The sequence below is a fragment of the Lagenorhynchus albirostris genome, chromosome 5, assembly GCF_949774975.1.
Source record: "Lagenorhynchus albirostris chromosome 5, mLagAlb1.1, whole genome shotgun sequence".
NCBI lineage: Eukaryota > Metazoa > Chordata > Mammalia > Artiodactyla > Delphinidae > Lagenorhynchus > Lagenorhynchus albirostris.
The window spans coordinates 29,869,612-29,895,558 of NC_083099.1; the positions used below are offsets into that span (position 1 = coordinate 29,869,612).

The following is a 25,947-nucleotide window of genomic DNA, read 5'->3' on the forward strand; positions in this document are numbered from 1 at the left end:
AAGTGGCAGAAGGCAAAAAGGTTCCATAGGGACAAAGGTGTTGTGAAGAGCCAAGCCTCAGGCCACCTTCTAGGAAAAACAAGATTTCCCAGGGGGCTGGAAGACCCAGGAAAGATAAGAGCCCAATGACTCCTTGCCCATCCCCCAGCTTCTATCTTTCCCTGAGCCCCATCAGCTTAAGAGAAGTATGTCCACTTTTAGCCTTGACCCGGGTCTGAGACCAATTTCTATAATTCACAGGACATAGCTCAGGACAGCACAAAAAGGCATCCACAGAGAGGATTCTGAGAAGATGGTAGAATGGGAAGCATCAGGAATCTGTCTCCCCACCTGGACAAAAATTACACTGGCAGAATCTGTCTGATGTAACTTTCTGGAGCTCTGTTAAGCCTACTGAAGGCTTAACATCCATAGGAAGATTTGGAGGGCAAATCGCGGTTAATTTCAGTCAATTTCAACTGGTAGCACTGTAGTAGCTTCCCCTACCCACCCTCTACCCAGCCATGAGGCATGCAGCTGTGCATGTGTTCCTGGAGTGGCTTACACAGACAGACAAAAAGGACCCTGCCCTCCAAATATCGCAAATCTATGCTCCGACAGCTGGTTGTTGATTCTGATCAGAGGTGAAGTTAGGAATTTAGGCGGCCATTGTTGTTACACCTCACACCATTGTTGCAAGCTCCTCCCCCTCCAGCTCAAAATCACCCGCATTAGGGAAATGCAAATCAAAACCAGAATGAGACACCACATCACACACATTAAGATGACTACTATCAAAAAAACAGAAAACAAGTGGTGTTGGTGAGGATGTGGAGAAAGTGGAACCCTTGTGCACTATTGGTAAGAATGTAAAATGGTACAGCTGCTGTGAAAAACAGCAGGGTGGTTCCTCAAAAAATTTTAAATAGAATTACCAAATGATCCAGAAATTCTGCTTCTGGGGATATACCAAAAAGAATGGAAAACAGGGTCTCAAGGAGATAACTTGTACACCCACATTCATAGCAGCATTACTCACAACAGGTGAAACATGGAATCAACCCAAATGCCCATCAACAGATAAATGGATAAACAAAATGTGGTATATCTATACAACGGAATATTATTCATCCTTGAAAAGGAAGGAAATCCTGTCACATGTTACAACATAGATGAAACTTGAGGACACTGTGCTAAGTGAAATAATAAGCCAGTCACAAAAAGACTAACACTGTACAATTTTACTTAAGTTATTTAGTCAAAATAATAGAGACAAAGTAGAAGGGTGGTTACCAGGGGCTGGCAGAGGGGATAATGGGGGGTGACTGTTTAATGGGTATAGAGTTTCAGTTCTGCAAGACAAAAAGTTATGGAGATGGCCCCTGTCCACCTCCCTACAGCTGCTCCGCTAGCTGAAAAGTTTCTCCAGGTGCGGAATTCCAGGCTACCACCAGCACAGAGTATGCACGCCAGTCAGGAACCAGCACACCCGATGGCCCGGGGGCAACGGATATGTCAGAAACTGAAGCAAGAAAGTACTCGGCAGAAGGGGGAGTCAAGATGGCAGACTAGGAGGACGCAGAATTCGTGTCTCTGCACAACTAGGGCACCTACCAGGCACCGGTGGGGGACCACAGACACCTAAGGGGATGGGAGGAACCCCCAGTGACACGGTCCTAAGCAAAGGCCCTGCCTCATGCTCAGACCTCACCCCCCCACCAGCCTAGGTTCCACCCCACCCTAAACCCTGCCCCTGCCTAAGTTCCACCCCTCCTAAACTCTGCCCCAAGGGCCAAGTCTTTTTCTTTTTCTTTTTTCCTCTTTTAGATTGGGGTACTGTTTTACCTTGTTGATTCACTATTGTTGATTCATTTATATTTTTATATTTCCTAATAAATTTTTTATTTTCCAATTTTATTTTATTCTTCATACTTTGTTACTTTGTTACTCTCCTTTTGGCTTGTTCCCCCCATGCCCCCACTTTTTTTCTATTTTTTCTGTTGTGGTTTTATTTTACCTTGTTGTAGTTGTTTCAATTATATTTTTATGTTTCCTAATATATTTTTTACATTTCTAATTTTATTTTATTTTTTTAATTTTTTTAATTTTTTTTGCGTTACACGGGTGTCTCACTGTTGTGGCCTCTCCCGTTGCGGAGCACAGGCTCCGGATGCACAGGCTCAGCAGCCATGGCTCACGGGCCCAGCCGCTCCGCGGCATGTGGGATCTTCCCGGACCGGGGCACGAACCTGTGTCCCCTGCATCGGCAGGCGGACTCTCAACAACTGCGCCACCAGGGAAGCCCTTATTTTGTTTTTTATTCTTTGATATTCTTTGCTCCTTTTCTTTTTTTTTTTTCTTTTTTTTTTGCCACACCACATAGCTTGCGGGATCTTGGTTCCCCGGCCAGAGGCTGGGCCCAAGCTCCTGTGGTGGGAGCTCTGAGTTCAAACTGCTGGACTAACAGAGAACCTCAGACCCCAGCAAATATTAATCGGAGTGAGGTCTCCTGGAGGTATTAATCTCAGCACTAAGACCCGGATCTATCCAACTGCCTGCAAACTCCAATGCTGGATGCCTCAAGCCAAACAACCAGTAAGACAGGAATACCGCCCCACCTATCCAAAAACAAAAAAACAAAAAAGAAACAACAAAAAAATATGTTACAGATGAAGGAGCAAGGTAAAAACCTAAAAAACCAGATAAATGAAGACGAAATAGGCAACCTACCTGAAAAAGAATTGAAAATAATGACAGTAGGGCTTGCTGGTGGTGCAGAGGTTGAGAGTCTGCCTGCCGATCCAGGGGACACAGGTTCATGCCCTGGTCCAGGAGGATCCCACATGCCGTGGAGCGGCTAGGCCCGTGAGCCATGGCCGCTGAGCCTGTGCGTCCGGAGCCTGTGCTCCGCAACGAGAGAGGCCACAACAGTGAGAGGCCCGCGTACCGCAAAAAATTTTTAAAAATAAAATAAAATAATAATGACAGTAAAGATGTTCAAAAATCTCAGGAACAGAATGAAGAAAATACAAGAGACTTTTAACAAGAATCTAGAAGAACTAAAGAGCAAACAAACAGTGATGAAAACAATAACTGAAATTAATAATACTCTAGAAGGAATCAATAGCAAAATAACTGAGGCAGAAGAATGGATAAGTGACCTGCAAGATACAATAGTGGAAAGAACTGCCAAAGAGCAGAATACAAAAAAATAATGAAAAGAATTGAGGACAGTCTCAGAGACCTCTGGGACAACATTAAACACACCAACATTCGAATTATAACGGTCCCGGAAGAAGAATAGAAAAAGAAAGGGTCTGAGAAAATATTTGAAGAGATTATAGTCAAAAACGTCCCTAACATGGGAAAGGAAACAGTCAATCAAGTCCAGGAAGCAGAGAGTCCCATACAGGATAAACCCAAAGAGAAACACACCGAGACACATATCAATGAAACTATCAAAAACTGAATACAAAGAAAAAATATTAAAAGCAGCAATGGAAAAGCAACAAGTAACATACAAGGGAATACCCATAAGGTTAACAGCTGATCTTTCAGCAGAAACTCCACAACAAAGAAGGGAGTGGCAGGACATATTTAAAGCGATGGAAGGGAAAAACCTACAAGCAAGATTACTCTACCCAGCAAGGATCTCATTCAGATTCGACAGAGAAGTTAAAACCTTTACAGACAAGCAAAAGGTAAGAGAATTCAGCACCACCAAACCAGCTTTACAACAAATGCTAAAGGATCTTCTCTAGGCAGTAAACACAAGAGAAGGAAAAGACCTACAATAACAAACCCACAAGAATTAAGAAAATGGTAACAGGAACATACATATTGATAGCTACCTTAAATATAAATGGATTAAATGCTGCAACCAAAAGACACTGACTGGCTGAATGGATACAAAAACAAGACCCATATATATGCTGCCTACAAGAGACCCACTTCAGACCTAGGGACACATACAGACTGAAAGTGAGGGCACGGAAAAACACATCCCATGCAAATGGAAATCAAAAGAAAGCTGGAACAGCAATTCTCATATCAGAAAAAATAGACTTTAAAATAAACACTATTACAAGAGACAAACAAGGACACTACATAATGATCAACGGATCAATACAAGAAATTATAACAATTGTAAATATTTATGCACCCAACATAGGAGCACCTCAATACATAGGGCAAATGCTAACAGCCATAAAAGGGGAAGTTGACAGTAACACAGTCATAGTAGGGGACGTTAACACCACACTTTCACCAATGGACAGATCATCCAAAATGAAAGTAAATAAGGAAACACAAGCTTTAAATGACACATTAAACAAGATAGACTTAATTGATATTTATAGGACATTCCATCCAAAAACAACAGAATACACTTTCTTCCCAAGTGCTCATGGAATATTCTCCAGGATAGACCTATCTTGGGTCACAAATCAAGCCTTGGTAAATTTAAGAAAACTGAAATCGTATCAAGTATCTTTTCCAACCACAACACTATGAGACTAGATATCAATTACAGGAAAAAAACCTAGAACCAAAAAATACCTAGAAACAAATGACAGTGGAAACACGATGGAACAAAATCTATGGGATGCAGCAAAAGCAATTCTAAGAGGGAAGTTTATAGCAATACAATCCTACCTCAAGAAACAAGAAACATCTCAAATAAACAACCTAACCTTATATCTAAAGCAATTAGAGAAACAAAAACAAAAAAACCCCAAAGTTAGCAGAAGGAAAGAAATCTTAAAGATCAGATCAGAAATAAATGAAAAAGAAATGAAGGAAACAATAGTAAAGATCAATAAAACTGAAAGTTGGTTCTTTGAGAAGATAAACAAAATTGATAAACCATTAGCCAGAATCATCAAGAAAAAAAGAGAGAAGACTCAAATCAACAGAATTAGAAATGAAAAAGTTAAAGTTGGGCTTCCCTGGTGGCGCAGTGGTTGAAAGTCCGCCTGCCGAAGCAGGGGACACAGGTTTGTGCCCCAGTCTGGGAAGATCCCATATGCCGTGGAGCGGCTGGGCCCGTGAGCCATGGCCGCTGAGCCTGCGCGTCCGGAGCCTGTGCTCCACAACGGGAGAGGCCACAGCAGTGAGAGGCCCGCGTACCACACACACACACAAAAAAAAGTAAAGTAACAAATGACACTGCAGAAATACAAAGGAACATAAGAGATTACTACAAGCAACTATATGCCAATGAAATGGACAACCTGGAAGAAATGGACAGTTTCTTAGAAAAGTACAACCTTCTGAGACTGAATCAGGAAGAAATAGAAAATATAAACAGATCAATCACAGGCACTGAAATTGAAACTGTGATTAAAAATCTTCCAACAAACAAAAGCCCAGGACCAGATGGCTTCACAGATGAATTGTGTCAAACATTTAGAGAAGAGCTAACACCTATACTTCTCAAACTCCTCCAAAATATAGTAGAGGAAGGAACACTCCCAAACTCATTCTACTCATTCATTACCCTGATACTAAAACCAGACAAACATGTCACAAGAAAAGAAAACTACAAGCCAATATCACTGATAAACATAGATGCAAAAATACTCAACAAAATACTAGCAAATAGAATCCAACAGCACATTAAGAAGGTCATACACCATGATCAAGTGGGGTTTATCCCAGGAATGCAAGGATTCTTCAATATATGCAAATCAATCAATATGATACACCATATTAACAAATTGAAGGATAAAAACTATATGAAAATCTCAATAAATTCAGAAAAAGTCTTCAACAAAATTCAACACGCACTTATGATAAAAACGCTCCAGAAGTAAGCATAGAGGGAACGTACCTCAACATAATAATGGCCATTTAAGACAAACCCACAGCCAACATTGTCCTCAATGGTGAAAAACTGAAACCATTTCCTCTAAGATCAGGAACAAGACAAGGGTGCCCACTCTCACCACTATTATTCAACAGTTTTAGAAGTTTTAGCCACAGCAATCAGAGAAGACAAAGAAATAAAAGGAATCCAAATCAGAAAAGAAGAAGTAAAACTGTCACTGTTTGCAGATGACATGATACTATACATAGAGAATCCTAAAGATGCTACCAGAAAACTACTAGAGCTGATCAATGAATTTGGTAAAGTAGCAAGATACAAAATTAATGCACAGAAATCTCTTGCATTGCTATACACTAATGATGAAAAATCTGAAAGAGTAATTAAGAAAACAATCCCATTTACCATTGCAACAAACAAAAAGAATAAAATACCCAGGAATAAACCTACCTAAGGGGACAAAAAATCTGTATGCAGAAAACTATAAGACACTGATCAAACAAATTCAAGATGATACAAACAGATGGAGAGATATACCATGTTCCTGGATTGGAAGAATCAACATTGTGAAAGTGACTATACTACCCAAAGCAATCTACAGATTCAATGCAATCCCTATCAAACTACCAATGGCATTTTTCACAGAACTAGAACAAAAAATTTCACAATTTGTATGGAAACACAAAAGGCCCCGAATAACCAAAGCTATCTTGAGAAAGAAAAATGGAGATGGAGGAATCAGGCTCCCTGACTTCAGACTATACTACAATGCTACAGTAATCAAGACAGTATGGTACTGGCACAAAAACAGAAATATAGATCAATGGAACAGGATAGAAAGCCCAGAGATAAACCCATGCACATATGGTCACCTTATCTTTGATAAAGGAGGCAAGAGTATAAAATGGAGAAAAGGCAGCCTCTTCAATAAGTGGTGCTAGGAAAACTGGACAGCTACATGTAAAAGAATGAAATTAGAACACTTCCTAACACCATACACAAAAATAAACTCAAAATGGATTAAAAACCTAAATTTAAGGCCAGACACTATCAAACTCTTAGAGGAAAACATAGGCAGAACACTCTATGACATAAATCACAGTAAGATCCTTTTTGACCCACCTCCTAGAGAAATAGAAATAAAAACAAAAATAAACAAATGTGACCTAATGAAACGTCAAAGCTTTTGCCCAGAAAAGGAAACCATAAACAAGATGAAAAGACAACCCTCAGAATGGGAGAAAATATTTGCAAATGAAGCAACTGACAAAGGACTAATCTCCAAAACATACAAGCAGCTCATGCAGCTCAATATCAAAAAAAACAAAAAACCCAATCCAAAAATGCACAGAAGACCTAAATAGACATTTCTCCAAAGAAGATTGCCAACAAACACATGAAAGGATGCTCAACATCACTAATCATTAGAGAAATGCAAATCAAAACTACAATAAGGTATCACCTCACACCAGTCAGAATGGCCATCATCAAAAAATCTAGAAACAGTAAATGCTGGAGAGGGTGTGCAGAAATGGGAACCCTCCTGCACTGTTGGTGGGAATGTAAATTGATACAGCCACCATGGAGAACAGTATGGAGTTTCCTTAAAAAACTACAAATAGAACTACCATACGACCCAGCAATCCCACTACTGGGCATATACCCTGAGAAAACCATAATTCAAAAAGGTTAATGTACCACAATGTTCATTGCAGCTCTGTTTACAATAGCCAGGACATGGACACGACCTAAGTGTCCATCAATGGATGAATGGATAAAGAAGATGTGGCACATATATACAATGGAATATTACTCAGCCATAAAAAGAAACGAAACTGTGTTATTTGTAGTGAGGTGGATGGACCTGTAGTCTGTCATACAGAGTGAAGTAAGTCAGAAAGAGAAAAACAAATACCATATGCTAACACATATATATGGAATCTAAAAAAAATGGTTCTGAAGAACCTAGGGGCAGGACAGGAATAAAGATGCAGACGTAGAGAACGGACTTGAGGACACGGGGAGGGTAAGCTGGGATGAAGTGAGAGAATACCACTGACATATACACTACCAAATGTAAAATAGCTAGCTAGTGGGAAGAAGCTGCATAGTACAGGGAGATCACCTCGGCGCTTTGTGACCACCTAGAGGGATGAGATAGGGAGGGTGGGAGGGAATGCAAGAGGGAGGGGATATAGGGATATATGTATGCATATGGCTAATTCACTTTGTTGTGCAGCACAAATTAGCACAGCATCATGAAGTAATTATACTCCAAAAAAGATGTTAAAAAACATAAAAAAAAAAAAAAGAATTGACACTTAAAAAGTTATGGAGATGGGCTTCCCTGGTGGCGCAGTGGTTGAGAGTCCGCCTGCCGATGCAGGGGACACAGGTTATTGCCCTGGTCCAGGAAGATCCCACATGCCGCGGAGCGGCTGGGCCCGTGAGCCATGGCCGCTGAGCCTGCGTGTCCGGAGCCTGTGCTCCTCAGTGGTAGAGGCCACAACAGTGAGAGGCCCGCATACCGCAAAAAAAAAAAAAAAGAATGTTACAGAGATGGACAATGGTGATAGGTGCCTAAAATTATGAACGTATTCAATACAACTGAACTGTACATTTAGAATGTCTAAGTTTAGGGACTTCCCTGGTGGCACGTGGATAAGACTCTGTGCTCCCAATGCAGGGGGCCTGGGTTCGATCCCTGGTCAGGGAACTAGGTCCCACATGCCTGCCGCAACTAATAGTTCGCAAGCCACGACTAAGGAGCCCAGCGAGCCGCAACTAAGGAGCCTGCCTGCCACCACTAAGACCTGGTGCAACCAAATAAATAAACAAATTTTTTTTTTAAATGTCAACTACAATTGGCACTTGCCATCTACCTCTACAAGGATTAAGTCTTGTGCATTTGCAGCTGCTGACTTTCAACACCCCACCGAAAGGAGTTCAGGGTAGAAAGCTGAAATTAGGAACTCTGTGCTCTGGGAAAAACTGGCAGAACAGGTCTTCAGAAAGTTAGATATTTTCAGGAGCCAATTTTATGAGCCCAATTCTTGTATCTCCTCATATCTAGAAAAACACTAAAATCCTTCATGGTGACATCTGCTCCTTGTGACTAGCAGTAACTTTCATGAGACTAGCAGAAAACTTCTACAAAAAATATGTGCTTGATTGCATGTATTCCCCCTTCACCAAAATCACATATATTCAGACCTTCCCTCTTACCCCTTTGGAGCAGTTTCTCAGAGCTATCTGGGATGCTGTCTCCTGAGCTGCAGTCCTCATTTTGCCCCAAGTAAAACTTAACTCACAACTCTCACATTGTGCATTTATTTTTAAGTTGACACAACTTTTAGTTTGTGAACAGTTTTTAAGTCCACAACTCTGAGGAACAGCAAAAAAAAGGAAAAAAGAACAGAGGCTGAGGGACCTGTGGGAAATCAAATGTACCAACATACACATCATAAGACTATCAGAAGAGAAAGTGTGCTTCTGATGTAAGGATAAGCATATACATCAATGGAAAAAAACTGAGTCAAGAAATAAACCCTTATATTTATGGTCAATTGATTTTCTTTCCACCAAAGTGCCAGGACCATTCAGTAGGGAAAGAACAGTCATGTCAATTAATGGTGGTGGGACAAGGATGAATTTGGACCCTGACCTCAGACCATACTCAAAAATTAACTCAAAAGGGATCACAGACCTAATATGAAGGCCAAAAACCTATAAAACCTCATGAAAAAAAACTGAGACAGGCTGGGAGCTGGGACCCTTTGTTGCAGTGCTGCAGTGCTGCAGTGCTGCAGTGCTTGCACCTGGACACACCTCTCCTCGAGCAACAAAATACAAGAAAACTACATGGGACTAAAAGTAACTGCATGCAGGTGCAATCAGGGCAAATTCTGGACAAGAGATACAAAGAGACCAAAAAACGCAACTGCCACTTTTGAAGAGCCCGGAGCTAAAGCAGGGCACTGCACATGCCCCCTGCACACCACACCACCTAAGGGGTGGGCAGACCACCTAAGCCACCCCTCCAGCCCGACTCCCAGACACACCCCTATCCTCACCCCATGTAATGAAAAAGCTCGCCTGCACCCTCCTCAGTGAGCAAGCAAGCGAGGGAACTTGTTGTTTGTTCTCGCTCCCTCCTGCTGCAGCAGGGGCCCCAGTAAAGCCTTGCCTGAATTTCTTGTCTGGCCTCTGACCAATTTCTATTGATTAAGGAGGCCAAGAACCCTGGTTGGTAACAAAACCACTAGACAAAATCTTCATGACTTTGTATTGAGCACAGTTCTTATATGAGAATAAAAGCATGATCTACAAAAGAAAAAAACTGATAAACTGGACTTTAAGATTTAAAACTTTTGCACTTAAAATGCCACCATTAAGAAATAAAAAGCCACAGGGACTCCCCTGGTGGCAGTGGTTAAGAATCCGCCTGCCAGTGCAGGGGACACAGGTTTGAGCACTGCTCCGGGAAGATCCCACATGCCGTGGAGCAACTAAGCCCGTGTGCCACAACTACTAAGCCTGTGCTCTAGAGCCCGCGAGCTACAACTACTGAGCATATATGCCACAACTACTGAAGCCCGCGTGCCTAGAGTCCATGCTCCGCAACAAGGGAAGCCACCGCAATGAGAAGCCTGCGCACTGCAATGAAGAGTAGCCCCCGCTCCCTGAAACTAGAGAAAGCCCACACGCAGCAATGAAGACCCAACATAGCCAAATATAAATGATAAATTAATTAATTTACCAAAAAAAAGAAAAGAAATAAAAAGCCACAGACTAGTAAAAAAAATTTGAAAATCATATATCTGATAGAGGACTTGTATCCTGAATATATAAAGAACTCTTACCCAAAATCCAATTACAAAATGAGCAAAAGATCTGAACAAACATTTCAGCAAAGAAGATATACGAATGACTACCATGTACGTAAAAAGATACTCAACAGGATTAGTGAGATGGGAAATGCAAATTAAAACCACGGAGAGATACCACTACTTACCACTGAAATGACTATAATGGAAAAGACTGACGATGCTATGTGTCAACAAGAATGGGGAGAACCTGAAACCCCCAATTACACTGCTTGTGGTAATATAAAAGGGTACAGTCACCTTGGGAAAAAATCTGGCAGTTTCTTAAAAAGTTATACATAAACTTATAATGAAGCCGAGAAGGACCCTGTGAGGCCCTCCCAAGTACAAAAGCCTTTCTGTGTCCCCCATTTCTTGTTTGTAGGAAAAAGGTTTTAGCCTCCTAGACCTTCCCTGAGTTCCAAAGGGCAGACTCAAATAGTTACTAATTAGGGGATTGAGGGAATGCAGAAAGAAATAATAGTGCAGCATGGGGCCTGGGCCTGGTTCCTCCTCAGAGGATGTGCATAACAATTCGATACATATCTCTGAGTTCTTCTACAGGAACTCAGGCCCCCTGAGCACAAGCATGTGGACCCCAGACTGGTTGGAACCAGAAGGCTGATGACTGAGATTCCTGAAACACCACCCTGCTACCTCACCACCAACCAATCAGACACACACACCCTCCTACTACCCTCCCTCACCTTCCCCTTAAAAACTCTTCCCTGAAACCCATGGAGGAGTTCAGGTCTTTGCTTGGCCCTACAATAAACTTTTCTCCGCTCCAATCTCCGACATTTCCGTTTGTTTGGCTTCACTGTGCATTGGGCACAAGAACTTGGGTTCAATAATTTGATCCAACAATTTCACTCTTAGGAATCTACTCAAGGGTTATGAAAACATATGTCCACACGATGAACTATATACAAATGTCCATAGCAGCATTATTTATGATATTCAAAATGTAAAAACTACCCAAATGTCCATCAACTAGTGGATGGATAAACAAAATATGGTATATCTATATAATATTATTCAGCAATAAAAACAAATCACTGATACACAGTACAATATGAATGAACCTCAAAAACATTATTTTAAGTGAAGAGAGATGAAAGAACTGTAGAGGCAGAAAGCTGATCAGTGGCTACCTAGGGCTGGGTAGGAATTGACTGAAAACAGGCAGGAAGGATCTTTTCGGAGGGAAAGATTCTAAATTGTAGACTGTGGTGATGGCTGCACAAGTTTCTTAAAAATCGTTGAAATGTATGCTTATAATGGATGGGTTTTATGCTTCGTAAATTATACCTCAATAAAGCTGTTTTAAAAAAATATCAAAAGTCATAGAAGACAAAGAGAAATTGAGGAAATGTTCCAGATTGAAGGAGATTAAAGTTATATGACAACTAAAGGCAGTACTTAATCCTGGATTGGGGGGGGGGGATAACTATAAAGGCCGTTATTAGGATCATTTGATGAAATATGAATAAGAATAATACTGATGAATCAATATTAAGTTTCCCAATTACTGTACTCTGTTTATATAAAAACGTCCTTGCTCTTAGAAAATATACAATGAAGGATTTAAGAGATAAAGGAGGCACAATCTCCAATTTACTCTCAAATGTTTCAGAAAAATATAACGTGCAAATATGTGCATACGGAGAGAAAATGATAGAGCAAACAGGCAAAATGTAAACAACTGGTGAATGTGGGTAAAAGACATAAAGGAGTGCCTTTACTCCCCAGTGTGCTACCCTTAGAGCTCAAGTTTAAAGATTAAAAAGTAGGTTTAAGATCTACAAAGTGGCTCCTCAACGTACACAAATGCTCCCACAACTACCAGAGTATCGTACACAAAGTAAACACACATTTTTCTGACTGAACACAAAGGGCAGTGGCAGGGAATAAAAACCTTCATAAGCCTGCAGGCCAGGGGATGACAAGAACAGCTGGCCTGATTAGAAACAATGTCTGCCTGTCTCTGTCCTTTCTTTCCTCCCCTCCCTGGAAATGCTGATCTGTCCCTTCTCTCAAGTTTACATCTGGCAGTATCTCTCCCTCACCCCAACCTCCCTTACCATACTCTCACAATGCACTTCCTACTTCAAATAATGTATTTAATTTTTGTGTTTCTTTTCATTTCTTTCTCTTTTAGTCTGTAAGAAAGCAGATATCTGAAATGATGTTCACCAAATGCTTCTAAATGGTGGGATCTTGGGTGATGGTGGGATTTCTTTCTTCTTTGTACTACAGCTTGAACTTTGTATAATGATCTTGTAATGTCTTAACCAAAAAAAACCACAGGGGCTTCCCTGGCAGTGCAGTGGTTGAGAGTCCACCTGCCAATGCAGGGGACACGGGTTCGTGCCCCAGTCTGGGAAGATCCCACATGCCGCAAAGCGGCTGGGCCCGTGAGCCATGGCCACTGAGCCTGCGCGTCCGGAGCCTGTGCTCCGCAACTGGAGAGGCCACAACAGTGAGAGGCCCGCGTACTGCAAAAAAAAAAAAAAAAAAAAAAAACACTGCTTTTTTTAAAAACTGTTAATTCTATAGATACATGTATATGTATAACTGAATCACTTTGCTGTGCATCTGAAACTAACATAACGTTGTTCAACTATACTCTGATATAAAATAAAATTAAAATAATAAAATTCCTAATTTTTAGCAAGTCAGTTCATTTTAATCTTTTATATTCCCTACTCCTTGCTTTTGAAAAAAATTATTTAAGTGACATTCCCTTCTGAATAATCTTTAAATTTTGTTTTCCCCTATAAGGATCAGTGGCCTCTATGAAAGAAAAAGAAAGATAACCCTCCCCACCTTATCAGTTCCCCCAACCAGGGATTGAACTGGGGCCACAGCAGAGTCCTAACCACTAGGCAACCAGGAACCCCCATCTCTCTTGCTTTTCATCCACCCTTCATGCCACCCCAATGACACAAGAAGGAGCTACAGGACACAATGAGGTAAGATAGGGAAGCTCTGACCAGGACACAGCTTAGAGAACTCCCTGTACTCTTCCATTCTCTATTAACGGTTTCTCACCAGAAAGATGTCTGCGTAGCCAGCCAAAGACTCTACTCCCTCTTGGATCCGTGCTCCCCCAGAGTCATTCAGTCCAATCACCGGAGCCCCCACTGTCATGGCTTGGTCCATGATCTGAGATAGCAGAAAAATCTTTTGTGAGACAACTGACCCTGTTATGAAAAACAGCATTTACAAAGCACCATGGTGGTTTTCTGGAAAATGTTCTGAGTGTACTTTTCAAAACAGGAGTCCATAACACTGGCTCCATTCCACATGATGATTGGGTACCTCGTGGAAGACAGAAAATCAGATATTTAAACCGCTAATTAAAGTCCCCCAAGCAGCCAAGAGCCAAAGCACTTCCCATTTGCAGAGGCGAAGACTGTTCATGGCAACCACTTCTAGAGCCTCAGGCCCAGGCTGTAGTATTTTTTCAGCCTGGGACTGAACAAAATAATATTTTGAACTGATAGAACGGCAAAGCAGTATTTTTGTGAAAGTAAATGTGGACCCATCTATTAACTGGAGGCCAGGCCCAGCCCTTTTACTTCTAATAAGACAGATTTTCCTCATGGGTCAGTAGTTGACAGCCTAATGAGCAACATTTCTAACAGTCCTTGAGAATTTACAAAGCACTTTCACTTCCATTATCTCATTTAGTAATCACAACAGAGGCAATAAATTGTGGAGGAAATTAGGAAGGTTTAAAAGTTTAGGGATTGGCCCAAGGTCTCAGGAGTAACACATGACAGGACCACACGGAGAAGCTAGGTATTCCATTACACAGGGAAGACCTGCCCAGCTACTAAAGATCAACTCTACCTTTATTCCAAAACTCCCCAAATATGATCTACACTTTTATTCACCACCAGAGCATCTCATCTGTAGCAGCATTTTTTAAATGCCATCATTTGCACTGCTTTTTTAGTACCTGGATTCTCCACCTAGACCATGGGTTCTTTACTTGGGATCCTCAGAACTGTAAGAAGCCTGTGAGTAGATTTCAAGGAGTCCATGAACTTGGAAAATTTTACAGTTTATTAACCACAGCAGTATTAGAAATACCTGTGACTTTGTCATTAATAGAAGCCACAGATTTTTTATGCCACATTAAAGTTGCTGCAAATATCTTTTTTTTTTTTTTTTTTTGGCCACACCACACAGCATGTGGGATCTTAGTTCCCCAACCAAGGATCGAACCCGTGCCCCCTGCAATGGAAGTGTGGAGTCTTAACCTCTGGACCACCAGGAAAGTCCCACTTTCTGGTGGGTCCCACTTTCTGGCAGATATCTTGAAATATCATTTTCAACTCATGCCAACTTTGAAAGTATAGCAGTTTATCCACTGCTAAATCTCGATTTAATTCATTAATAAGGAAGCATATATATTACAAATGTGATTTTTTAATTTTCAACCTCTTGTAATCCTACATTTTACTTTATGCATGTGTAAAAATGCGGGTCCAGGGACTTCCCCAGCAGTCCAGTGGTTAAGACTTCACCTTCCAATGCAAGGGATGCAGGTTCAATCCCTGGTCGGGGAGCTGATATCCCACATCTCGTGCCAAAAAACCAAAACATAAAACAGAAGCAATATTGTAACAAATTCAATAAAGACTTTAAATTTTAAAAATATATAAAAAATGCAGGTCCGGCTTCACCAGCCTGCCAAAGGGATCCATGCTACAAAAAATGTTAAGACCTCCTGCCCTTTACTGAAGGCACCTTCAGGTCAGCACCACATCCTGCACACCTCTGCCCCACCCCATGTGACTGATGAAAGTATTGAGTTTGTTTTCAATATTAAATACTTACTTTGGGGGCTTCCCTGGTGGTGCAGTGGTTAAGAATCCGCCTGCCAATGCAGGGGACACAGGTTCGAGCCCTGGTCCGGGAAGATCCCACATGCCGCGGAGCAACTAAGCCCTTGTGCCACAGCTACTGAGCCTGTGCTCTAGAGACCGTGAGCCACAACTACTGAGCCCGTGTGCCACAACTACTGAAGCCCATGCGCCTAGAGCCCACGCTCCGCAACAAGAGAAGCCACCACAATGAGAAGCCCGCACACCACAAGGAAGAGTAGTCCCTGCTCACCGCAATTAGAGAAAGCCCACACACAGCAATGGAGACCCAACGCAGCCAAAAATAAAATAAAAATTTTTTTTAAAAAAAGAAAATTTATAAAAAATAAATACTTACTTTGCAGATCTTTTGGGCATGTGCTCCCGACAGGCTGCCTCCAAAAACTGTAAAATCCTAAAAAGAAAACAAATCAAAAAATAATATGGAGTGACTAGCCAGAGATGAAGACCCAATAGGAGGAGGAAATGGAAAATTCATAGATAAAAGTTTTTAAAGGATTTTCAGGAGTTTAAAAGATTAGGGGGAGAGTGTGACATAAAGTATTCCATAGAATGAATAGTGAATAAAATGTCTTAAAAGGAGTTCATGTAATGTGAAGAGCAAAAGACCTAGTCTTTGTATACAAAAATGACTTGTAGCTCTGAGGGAAGGAAAACTTTTCAGGCAGAATTAACCCAAAAAAAATCAGATTCTATGGAGGTCAAACAGACATTTCTATTACTAGGAAATATCTGCTGTTTTGATAAAGGAGGTGAAAGAAGTGAATGAGTCCTCACTGCTTCTTCTTGCTTCTGGATTTTCATTACCTTCTGATATAAAAAGCTTCTTGTAGGAATGACCTCCTTCCTAAATTCCCATCAAAAAGATAGTAGGGAATTAAAAACACATTCAGCCCATGAGGACAAAAAAGGAAGAGGAAACAACAGCAGAAGAGAGAGTGAACAAATGAGGGAAGTGAAAGCACAAGAATATCTGACTTGGAGCAAATGGAAGCCTTTACACCTGCCGAGGGAGTAACCACAGGAGGGGACAGCCCAGGAACCACAGAAAAGTGCGGTGGAAAGCAGACTGACAGGAAGTCTGTGTTGGGAGCAGTTAGACCCCACAGGGCCTCTTCTTCACCTGGAGAGGAGAAAGGAGGTTTACTCTCTCAAGAAACTGAACCAGAGGGCTTCTGGAGTCACAATCCCCAGGCACAAAAGGCAGCAAAGGCAAGGCTGAAAACAGGTGAGATGCCTAATCTGTACAGTGAATGATGAGCCACTGCTGGCCCCTCCTTCCCCCCACCCCCTTCCCCCAGAACACATCTAAAGCCAATTATCACGCAAAAGACTGCGACTGCTTCTCTGGAAAAACAGAAGCTCCCCGCAGAAAACAATGTCTGCAGATATTAACATTTGGGGGATCATTACAAAAAATCTGACCCATCACTCCTCCCCCTCAGTATCCTTCAGGGCCTACTTCACATGCCCCATTTTCCCTAAAGCTTTCCTGGATCCGGATGTGACCTTCCCTTGTCCTGAGCCCATGGCACTTGCCCAGAACCTCTCACCGACTATCGGTAACTGTAGCCACCCCTGTTCTGTCCCATTCTACCTACAAAATGATTAGCTTCTCCAGGGCAAGAACTGTCTCGGTCATCTCCACCTCCCCCTCACTCCCACCCAAACCCACAGGCATAAGGGGTGCTCCGAAGCATCAATTCAATGAATTTTTGTTATCTCCTTAATAGTTAAGGGAACATTGTGCCCAGAAAGCACAATAGCCTTCTTTGTTCTAGCTATCTTACTAATGGTTCCTTCTATACAATTCTTTGCCTAGCTCTCATAAATTACAAAAAAGATGATCCCTTCTAGTTAGGCATTTGGCAGACACATTTATAACACAGTTTTAAAATATTTTAAAAGTAATTCTATTCGCAAATGAGTACTGTCTAAATAACTCTTAAAATAATCAAGTATAATTATTTTACTCTCAAACCTGGAAAACATTCTAGGTTCCTAAATAAGCTCTATATCTTTAAGATCTGTAAAAAGAAACTAAATATTTAGAATTATATACATATTTCTGTCTTAGTGGAGAAAAAAAATCAAACAAAAAATAGGATACAACATGTTCTTTGTGTTAGTTTTCTACTGCTGCTATAACAAATTACCACAAATTCAGCAGCTTGAAACAACACACATTCATTATCTTACAGTTCTGTAATTTAGAAGTCCTACATGGGTCTCAGTGAGCTAAAATCAAGGTTAGCAGGGCTATGCTCCTTTCTGGAGGCTCCAGAGGAGAATCTGTTGTCTTATCTTTTCCAGCTTCTAGAGACCATCTATTTACATTCCTCACCTCATGACCCCCTTCCTCCCTCTTCTAGGCCAGAAACAGGCAGACCAAGTACTTCTCACATAGCATTACTCTGACCTCCCCTTCTGCCTCTCTCCCACTTTTAAGGGCCCTTGTGATTACACTGGGCCCACCTGGATAACCCAAGCTATTCTATTTTAAGGTCAACTGATTAGTAACATTAATTCCATCTGCAAGCTTAATTCCCCTTTGTCAGGTAAAATTACATATTCACGGGTTTCAGGGATTAGGATTTGGATATATTTGCAGGCCATTATTCTGCCTACTACATTCTCCTATGGTGTCCGTGTGAAGAAACTGTATGTCTTGATGCAGCCTAACAAAAACTGTTTGAACTCTTTCACGAAAGCCTAAAACTCAAGGGGCCTGTGGCTCTGAGAGTCAAATCCCCCTCTGCCCAAGCTGCATCCGTTGCACTCCCTCAGGTCCACACAATCTGCCCAGGACACAGCTGCCCTCCCAGCATGCACCCAACCTGCCAAGAGGACTCTCACTCACTTGGATAAACTCCTGGTTCCTGGGACTTCTTAGATGACTACTGCCCTGTGATCCTCCCCCACATCGACTAGGGAGTCTTTCTCCCTAATTAAAAACACCCTATTACATTATAATAGTGTAATACTCTGGACATATGCACTAAGAAACAAGGTAATTCCCTCACCTGCCCCAACTACAGGCAAGTTTTCATTCCCCAGGACTGTTTTCTTCTCACATATTTTGTTCCTGGCTCTGCCCTCAAGGAAACCTCAGCCAATTAGAGTATGAAATACCTGACTGAAGACATAAACCAATCTTCCATTGATTCGGCCCCGTCCAGTGACCACACTGTCTCCAGGAAACTACCAGAAAAATAGAAAAATGAAAGTTAAAAAAACCAAATACTTCTCTTAATTAATTTTGTAGTTATGCCCCAAGGAAAGACTCCCCCTAAAAAACCACACCCCAAATTCCTTAAAATTCAATATGAATAAAGAACATGAAGGAATCCCCGCTTCCCCCCTCAGCTCTGCAACAGCAAGCACTGGGCTACTGCTTCATCAACGGAACACTGTAGTCTTGGGCCTCAGTGGGCCTCAGCAGAATAATCAGGGGACCCCCTAGGGATGCCACTACTGAACCCTCACAGGAGGAAGGAGAATATATAACAAAACATGGCAACTTCTACAGAGCCACACATCCCACCCCCAAACCTTAAAAAGGCAAACCTATCATTTTGCTTGGAATTCTGACAGTCACTGTGTGGCCCATAATGGCTCAAATGGAGCCAGCAAGTTTAGTGCCAAGGTTACAAATCTTTGATCATAGTCTTGAAAATAAATGGACCAAAAGAGAGTCCAAAGAACTCTGTGCACCATGGAGAACACCCAACTGAAGGAACAAGTGTTGGTAACTCTGACCTCCAAAACTCCAAGGCATAAACTTAAAGTATGTCAAAAGAGGTGACTGGTTAGCCTTTAGGGGTTCCTGGTGCCTAGGCAGACCAGAACACAATCCAAAAAAATTCCCAACTCTCCTTCTAAGTTTGTCATTCTATACCAGCAAGACCTGTGAACCCACACTGGAGCCCTGGGAGCTGGGCCAGAGTCACCCTGCACAAGGTATGAGTAGTGCACCCACATTCCTTCATCTGTAGACAAAGGTGAGTGGGGAACCTGGAGGCCCCAGCAGTGCTTCTCAAGAGGCACTTCTGCAATTCCAGGGCCCCACACTTGAAAATGTTTCAGTGCATCCTGAATCCTGAAAGGACTTCATTAATCTAGTGTGTCGAACAGCAGGGCCACAGCTGGTAAGTGAAACCTGGAGGCCTGCACCACCACTGTGAACAGATACCTTATTCTTATCAGCAGCCATTCCAAAATCTGCACATCTGTGTTCCACAAACATGTCGCTTTCAACAAAACTGCCAGGGTCCAGCAAGAGACTGATCCGCTCTCTGGCCGTTAGCTTTCCCTAAAATGCAACAAAAATCGCTCAGTGATGTCATCATAGACAAAAGTCAGTAAGCAAGGAGTGCTCATGGGAGGGCCAGGAGGGCTAGTTTTTGCCTTCACCCTATGTGAAAGCCTCTATTCCATAAACCTGCCCAAGAGAAAGGTGTTATCAGTAGAATTCAGCCAGTAAGGAAATCAGGGCAGACCGGCTGTTCCAGGAGCCACTAACTGTGGAAGCAAATTGAGGGAGTAGGAGGGAAAGGCAGAGAGGAGAAGTGGGGGTAAGGAGAGCCTGACCCTGGAACAAGATAACGAGTTCTACAAACATTTACTGGAGACCCAAGGAGCAGTAAAAAGGAGAACGGAGAAGCAGGAGATAGAAAACTAAAGCAGGCTTCACGAAGGGTCTGAGGCTACACTCCTAGGTTCACAAGCTTCTTCTAAGGAGCCCCACAGAAGCTCACCTCACTAGGGTCCAGCCCCAAGGACACTTCTCCTGCCTCCTCCAGGGTCCTCTCCTACATTGGGGGCCCTGCTTAGGGACCCTACCCCTGACAGTGACTGTGATACACAGACAACCCCACAGCAGAGAGTGGCTTAGTAGAAAAAGAGTGGGACAGAGAGTGCTAAAGAGCTCACTTGAGAGGAGTTAAAAAATGGTTCTTGGAGAGGGTGACGTTGGAGACCTCAACCTGTCAAGAGCCTCCATTGTTTGGGCTCCCAAGCCCTTAGACCAAGACCAATAACGGGGCCCATTGTCTATCCCCGACCCCTGTTAAAAAAAAGAAAAAAAAACCCTCTAACTAGCTATATTTTCCCCTTAAGAAGGAAGCCAAAGCCAGTGAGGTGGTATTAAAACAAAAAGGTAATCCTCTACACTACTGTGTAAAATAAAATAAGTTTCCAAGAAAGCAATTTGGTGGGCTTCCCTGGTGGCGCAGTGGTTGAGAGTCTGCCTGCAGATGCAAGAGACGCGGGTTCGTGCCCCGGTTTGGGAAGATCCCACATGCCGCGGAGCCGCTGAGCCTGCACGTCCGGAGCCTGTGCTCCGCAACGAGAGAGGCCACAACAGTGAGAGGCCCGCGTACCGCAAAAAAAAAAAAAAAAAAAAGAAAAAAGAAAGCAATTTGGCAATATATATCAGTGTTAAAAATGTTTGTATCTTTTGACCCAGTAATTCCATTTCTGGGAATCTATCCTGTGGAAGTAGTCCAAATATTGTGTAAAAGGGTATGGGGTAGGAGATTTAAACCAAGTAAGCCTCCTGACTAAGTCAGCCTTGGCAAAAGAAAAACAGTTTCTGGAGGCTGCATCTAAATCCAGTAAGATCCGCCTGGAAATGGGTGGGATGATCTTCCAGGGAGGGATTGAGCCATGGGCCCCAACAGAAAGAGTGCAGGGAGCACTGACAGGCCTTTCCAGAGGATAATCTAAAGTTTCCTCACAGAACTTCCCTGAAGGTCCAGTGGTTAAGAATCCCCGCTTCCACTGCAGGGGGCACCCGTTCGATTCCTGGTTGGGAAACTAAGATCCCGCATGCCGCTCAATGCAGCCGAAAAATAATAATAATAAAGCTCCCTCAACCCAGACACTGCCACCCTAGGGACCTCGGGGGTGGGGGGGGAAGCACTCCGGGCACCACACACTCTCAACCAAATTTACATCTCACTCCCAAATGGCAAAAAGGAGCTGTCAAACTCAGGCTCTTGTCAAATGGGCATTTACAACATCTAAATTAACACTCAAATTAGAGTTAATAAAGGGCCAGTGCAAATGTCCTCACTAAAGACCCCACTACCCCCACGTCTGTAAATTTATGCCTCAGTATCCTTCACCTCTAAAAATTTCACTTTTGCATCTTCCAGGTTGGTTATTTAACCCATCCAGCACATCAGGCCAGACTCACACGTGTCCGGGACGCACTGAGCGAGCCTCGTTTCAAGTCCCAAGTCACCGATCTGGGCCTCGCAGTACCCCGGGCAGTGGGTGGCAGTGCCTCAGCTGCTCACTCCAGCCAAACTCTCAGAGTAACCTGAGCAACCCCAGGAAAAAACACCTGCTTCCGAAGGTGTCTTTCCTACCCAGCAAGCACGCTGATATCCTAAAGGAGGTTCGGCTGGCATTCGGGGGGCAGAGTTTCCACAAGTTCCCTGCGCACACCACACAGCCACCCCAGGTGAATGTGAGTTTGCCCATGTAACTTCCCCTGCCAAACGCCTTGATTTTCCTGCTTCCATAATGGAGCAAGAACCTACCACCACTCTTTCATGGGGCATGAGAAGAACAAGGTTTTTTTTTTAATTAAGTGCCTATCATTGCTTCACTATCTTATTCCAGTAACATTACAAGAGGAGAATTATTACCATCTTCTATTTAGAATAAATTGACTCCAAAGGGGTAACTTGTCCAAAAGTTCATAGCTATTAACTGGTAAGCCGCTGGAGCCCAGCCAGACCCGTCTAAAATTCCAAAGGGAAAGCAGACAGTGACAAAGCACAACGGTGCTTGTCCTGATTTTACCTGCCCCAGAGAAAGGCAACAGGTTCACAAGGTGAACATCCTCGGCTCCGCCCCGCCCCTCGCGGCATCGCGCGGATTGGCTGGGAGGCCCCGTACGCCGCGAGCCGCTCACGCTGTGATAGGTCGCGACCGCCGGAAGCGGCCTGGCCGGGGCCCCTTTAGGACTCACTCGCTTATGCTGCGCGTCGATGCGGTGCTGCCCTCCTCCCAGTAGTGCGGCTTGACGCTTGTTCTCGATGCGCTCATTAACAGAGACAGGCTGGGTGCTCACGCTGCGCACCGCGGCCCGGAGACTTCTCACTACAGCACTGAGCCTGATTCCGGGTGCCGCCACGCGCATAGCCGCCGCCGCCATTTTTGCTTTACCAGCGCATCTGAGTGCGCATGTGCGTCGTGTGCACACCGCGGGGTCTGCGCCTGCGCAGCGTCGGCGGCATGTAGGGAGCCTGTGGGCTGGAATGCGGAGCGCGTTTAGCAGAAAGGCAGGAGAGCTCGAGACCCGAGGCTGCGCTAGGGCGTCACCCTGAGTCGTGCGGTCAACCGATGTTGTGCCCGCCAGGCTGCACAGAAGAGCGACTTAGCCCTTGCTTTTCTCTGGCTATCTAGACCCCTGGTTTTGTCCTCTCACTTTCTTTAGAAAATAAAGTTAACCAGCGTTTGTTGAACACTGTACCAAGTGTTGCTTTAAGCATTTACCTGCATTAGCTTACTATCCTGATTTCACAGATGTAGCAAATGAAGCACAGAGAGGTAGAGTGATTTGATCAGCCAGGACTAGAGATGTAGTGGAACCAGGATTCAAACACAGACGTATTATGTACCACTTACTGAGCACCAGGTTTCAGCATCACCTGAAAGCGAGCTGGAAATGCAAACTTTCAAATTCTCAGGCTCCATCCAAGACCTACTGAATCAGAAATTCTGGGGATGTTGCCAGCAATCTGTTTCAACAGATGGCCTGTAGGTGATTTTGATGCTTGCTCGAGTTTGAGAACCACTGCTCTAGGGATTTAGAACTGAACTGTTGGGAGCTTGTCCATCTGTTTCCCCAGCTAATAGTCAGCTCTTCAAAGCAAAGAACAAGGTGTATATTTCACATTCTTAGCCACAGAAAACTGCTAACGTTGATCATTAACCCCGCCGAGCTCCAGCTCACAGCCAGGGCCTTCGTAAAGTCCAAACTCTGGCCTGAGACTTCAATGTTAATAGAACTCAATTTAGCAAACATTTTTGAGCAGCTGCTATGTGCCAAGAACTAACCACTAGTACTTATTACTTTCCTGGAATAGGAATTGTTCACCTACATATGCAGTGAAGCTGAGGGTCTAAGGCTTGAAGGCATGTGGCTGGATAAAGCCCACCTGCATCTCTCTGACTCCATAGTAGATGCTCTTGGCCCTGCATCTGGGTCCCTGCGTTAAGGACCTTTCCAATCTAGAGAGGTAGACAAAGGACCAGCCTGGTAGCACAGTGGAGAATTTAGGCAAGGCTGTGTGTAAAGGAGAGTTATCTCTGAGAAGGTAGCTGCATGCCAGGAATAATGGCCTGTTTAGATTCACACACATGGTTGAGTGCCCAGCTTTTGGGATAATGGTGGTACATGAGCCTGAAAAGCAGGGATGTAGTTACAGTATGAAGAATTTTGCCATATTCAGCATTGGGACTTGATTCAGGTTGGGGCATTGGAACTCCTTTGTCCTAAGATGCTTTGCAGATCCCTCTCCTGTGGCACATCTCACATGGTGTTAACATTGTTTAGAACTCTTCCCAACTAAATTCCCAAGCCAGAGGGCAGCTTGCTCACCACTGTGGCCCTTGCACCCGGAACAAGGCTCAACACACAGGAGGCCTTCAGAATGTATTTGTGGAATTGAACTGAGCTAGCAAATAGACAATAGCATGTTTTCTCCTATGCCTATTCATCCTTCCAGGCTCTACTCAGGTATTTCCTCGAGGCAGTCTACACTGATCCTCCCTCTACCTGGGTTAGGGAAACTATCGGTCCCTCGGGAAGCAAGGAAGATTTTGTTCTTATTTAACTTTGAGTAACCAGCATTTAGCAGAAAGCCCAGCACAGAAGGGATCCAGAGACAACTGTTAGACTGAACCTAAGTGCTCCCTCCAGGTAGTTCTCTTTCCCTCCCCTTTCTTTCTCCTCCCAGTCTTCTTTTTTGCTGTACTAGTGCCCGACCCATGGGTGCTCAATACAGAATTCTAAAGATCTATCATGTTATTTCTCCTACTTCAGATGCAAGACCCAGCCTAGGGTGGGTGGGAGGAGGAGTAAAAATGGAGAATGTATTTACCCAACAATTGCCCTTTGGAATCCTTGCATGCTCTGGCCTATTTTCCTGTCCCTAGTGCCCCTTCATTGAATTCCTGTGTCTGAGTTATTTCTACACTTCAAGACAGGAGTCACCCTGATCTGGCCATCCTATTCTTGTCAATGACCACTGTCAGCAAAAATGGGTGAAATAGAAGGAAGGAGTAAATTTGGAAGAGGTGCCATATTTGGGAGAATGTGTTAGTCTGAATCTTCAGAGAAGCAGCTGCCTAGAGGGGAATTAAACACGTAAGAAATCAGTTAGGGGACCACCTGTGAGAGAAAATGGAGCAAAATCTGGGAGAGGCTGGAAGAACTATCAGTCAGGTTGCAATCCAACTCTGAACCCCCGTCAAGGAGAAAGAGAAGGAAGAAGGGTGACTAGGAGCTTTTTAGACTACTATGCAGTTTTAAGGAAAGTTCAGCAAGGCTGTTAAGTCCTGGAGCCAAAATATTTCTACCCCTGATTGGATGGCAGCAGCCTGGGAGAGGCGTGGCCTCAGTGCAAATTCAGCAGTTAATTTCAGAATAAGGGCCAGAGCTCTCCGTCAATTAGGTGTAGTGCAGTACCGGTGTCTTCTCACCTTAGTGAGGTTTGCGTGGTAGGAGTAAAGGGTGTTGGAGGAAATTTTGGAGAGCAGCTACCCTCCACGTGGGGAGAGAGGATTTTTTAAATGTTTCCTGTGCATTATGAATGCACTTCGCCCTTAGTGTTTTATTTTAAAAATTGAAGGAAAAAAAAGAAGTATTTTAAATTCACATTATTTCCCCTGAACTGTGTTTCTTTGGCTACTAAGATTGGGTTACAAGAGACCTGGCTTAAATTCCAGTTAAAATTGTTATCAAGATGTGGAACCTGGTTTTCCCCAGACCACACACATTTTTCACACCATCTTGGAAAATCTTTGTCTTTTCTGGCTCCTTGGGCTCTGTGAGAAATGAACAGAACTGCCCTATCCTTTTTTCCAGAGGCAATTCCAGACATCCCTTCCACCCTTGCTGAGCTGCTCTTGCTTTGAATTTTTTTTTTTTTTTTTTTTTTTTTTGGCTGCATAGGATCCTAGTTGCGGCATGCAGGCTTCTCTCTAGTTGTGGCGCATGGGCTCCAGAGGACGTGGGCTCTGTAGTTGCGGCACGCGGGTTCCCTAGTTGTGTGTGGGCTCAGTAGTTGTGGTGCGTGGGCTTAGTTGCCCTGTGGCATGTGGGATCTTTTTTCCCTGATGAGGGATTGAACCCACGTCCCCT

General features: G+C 43.3%; 1 protein-coding gene across 1 annotated transcript in view; it reads right to left on the bottom strand.

Annotated features, from left to right (window-relative positions):
- PCCB (propionyl-CoA carboxylase subunit beta) overlaps window positions 1–22,806 on the bottom strand; it is a 92,328-nt gene extending 69,522 nt beyond the window's left edge. Inside the window, exons 1-5 of the mRNA XM_060149792.1 lie at window positions 22,549–22,806; window positions 19,759–19,878; window positions 18,699–18,767; window positions 15,904–15,960; window positions 13,723–13,836 (exon numbers count right to left, since the gene is read on the bottom strand). Of these exons, the coding sequence (XP_060005775.1) occupies window positions 13,723–13,836; window positions 15,904–15,960; window positions 18,699–18,767; window positions 19,759–19,878; window positions 22,549–22,734 (546 nt within the window). The 5' untranslated portion in view covers window positions 22,735–22,806. The remainder of the gene's footprint in view (window positions 1–13,722; window positions 13,837–15,903; window positions 15,961–18,698; window positions 18,768–19,758; window positions 19,879–22,548) is intronic.
- Window positions 22,807–25,947: the final 3,141 nt, after the last annotated feature.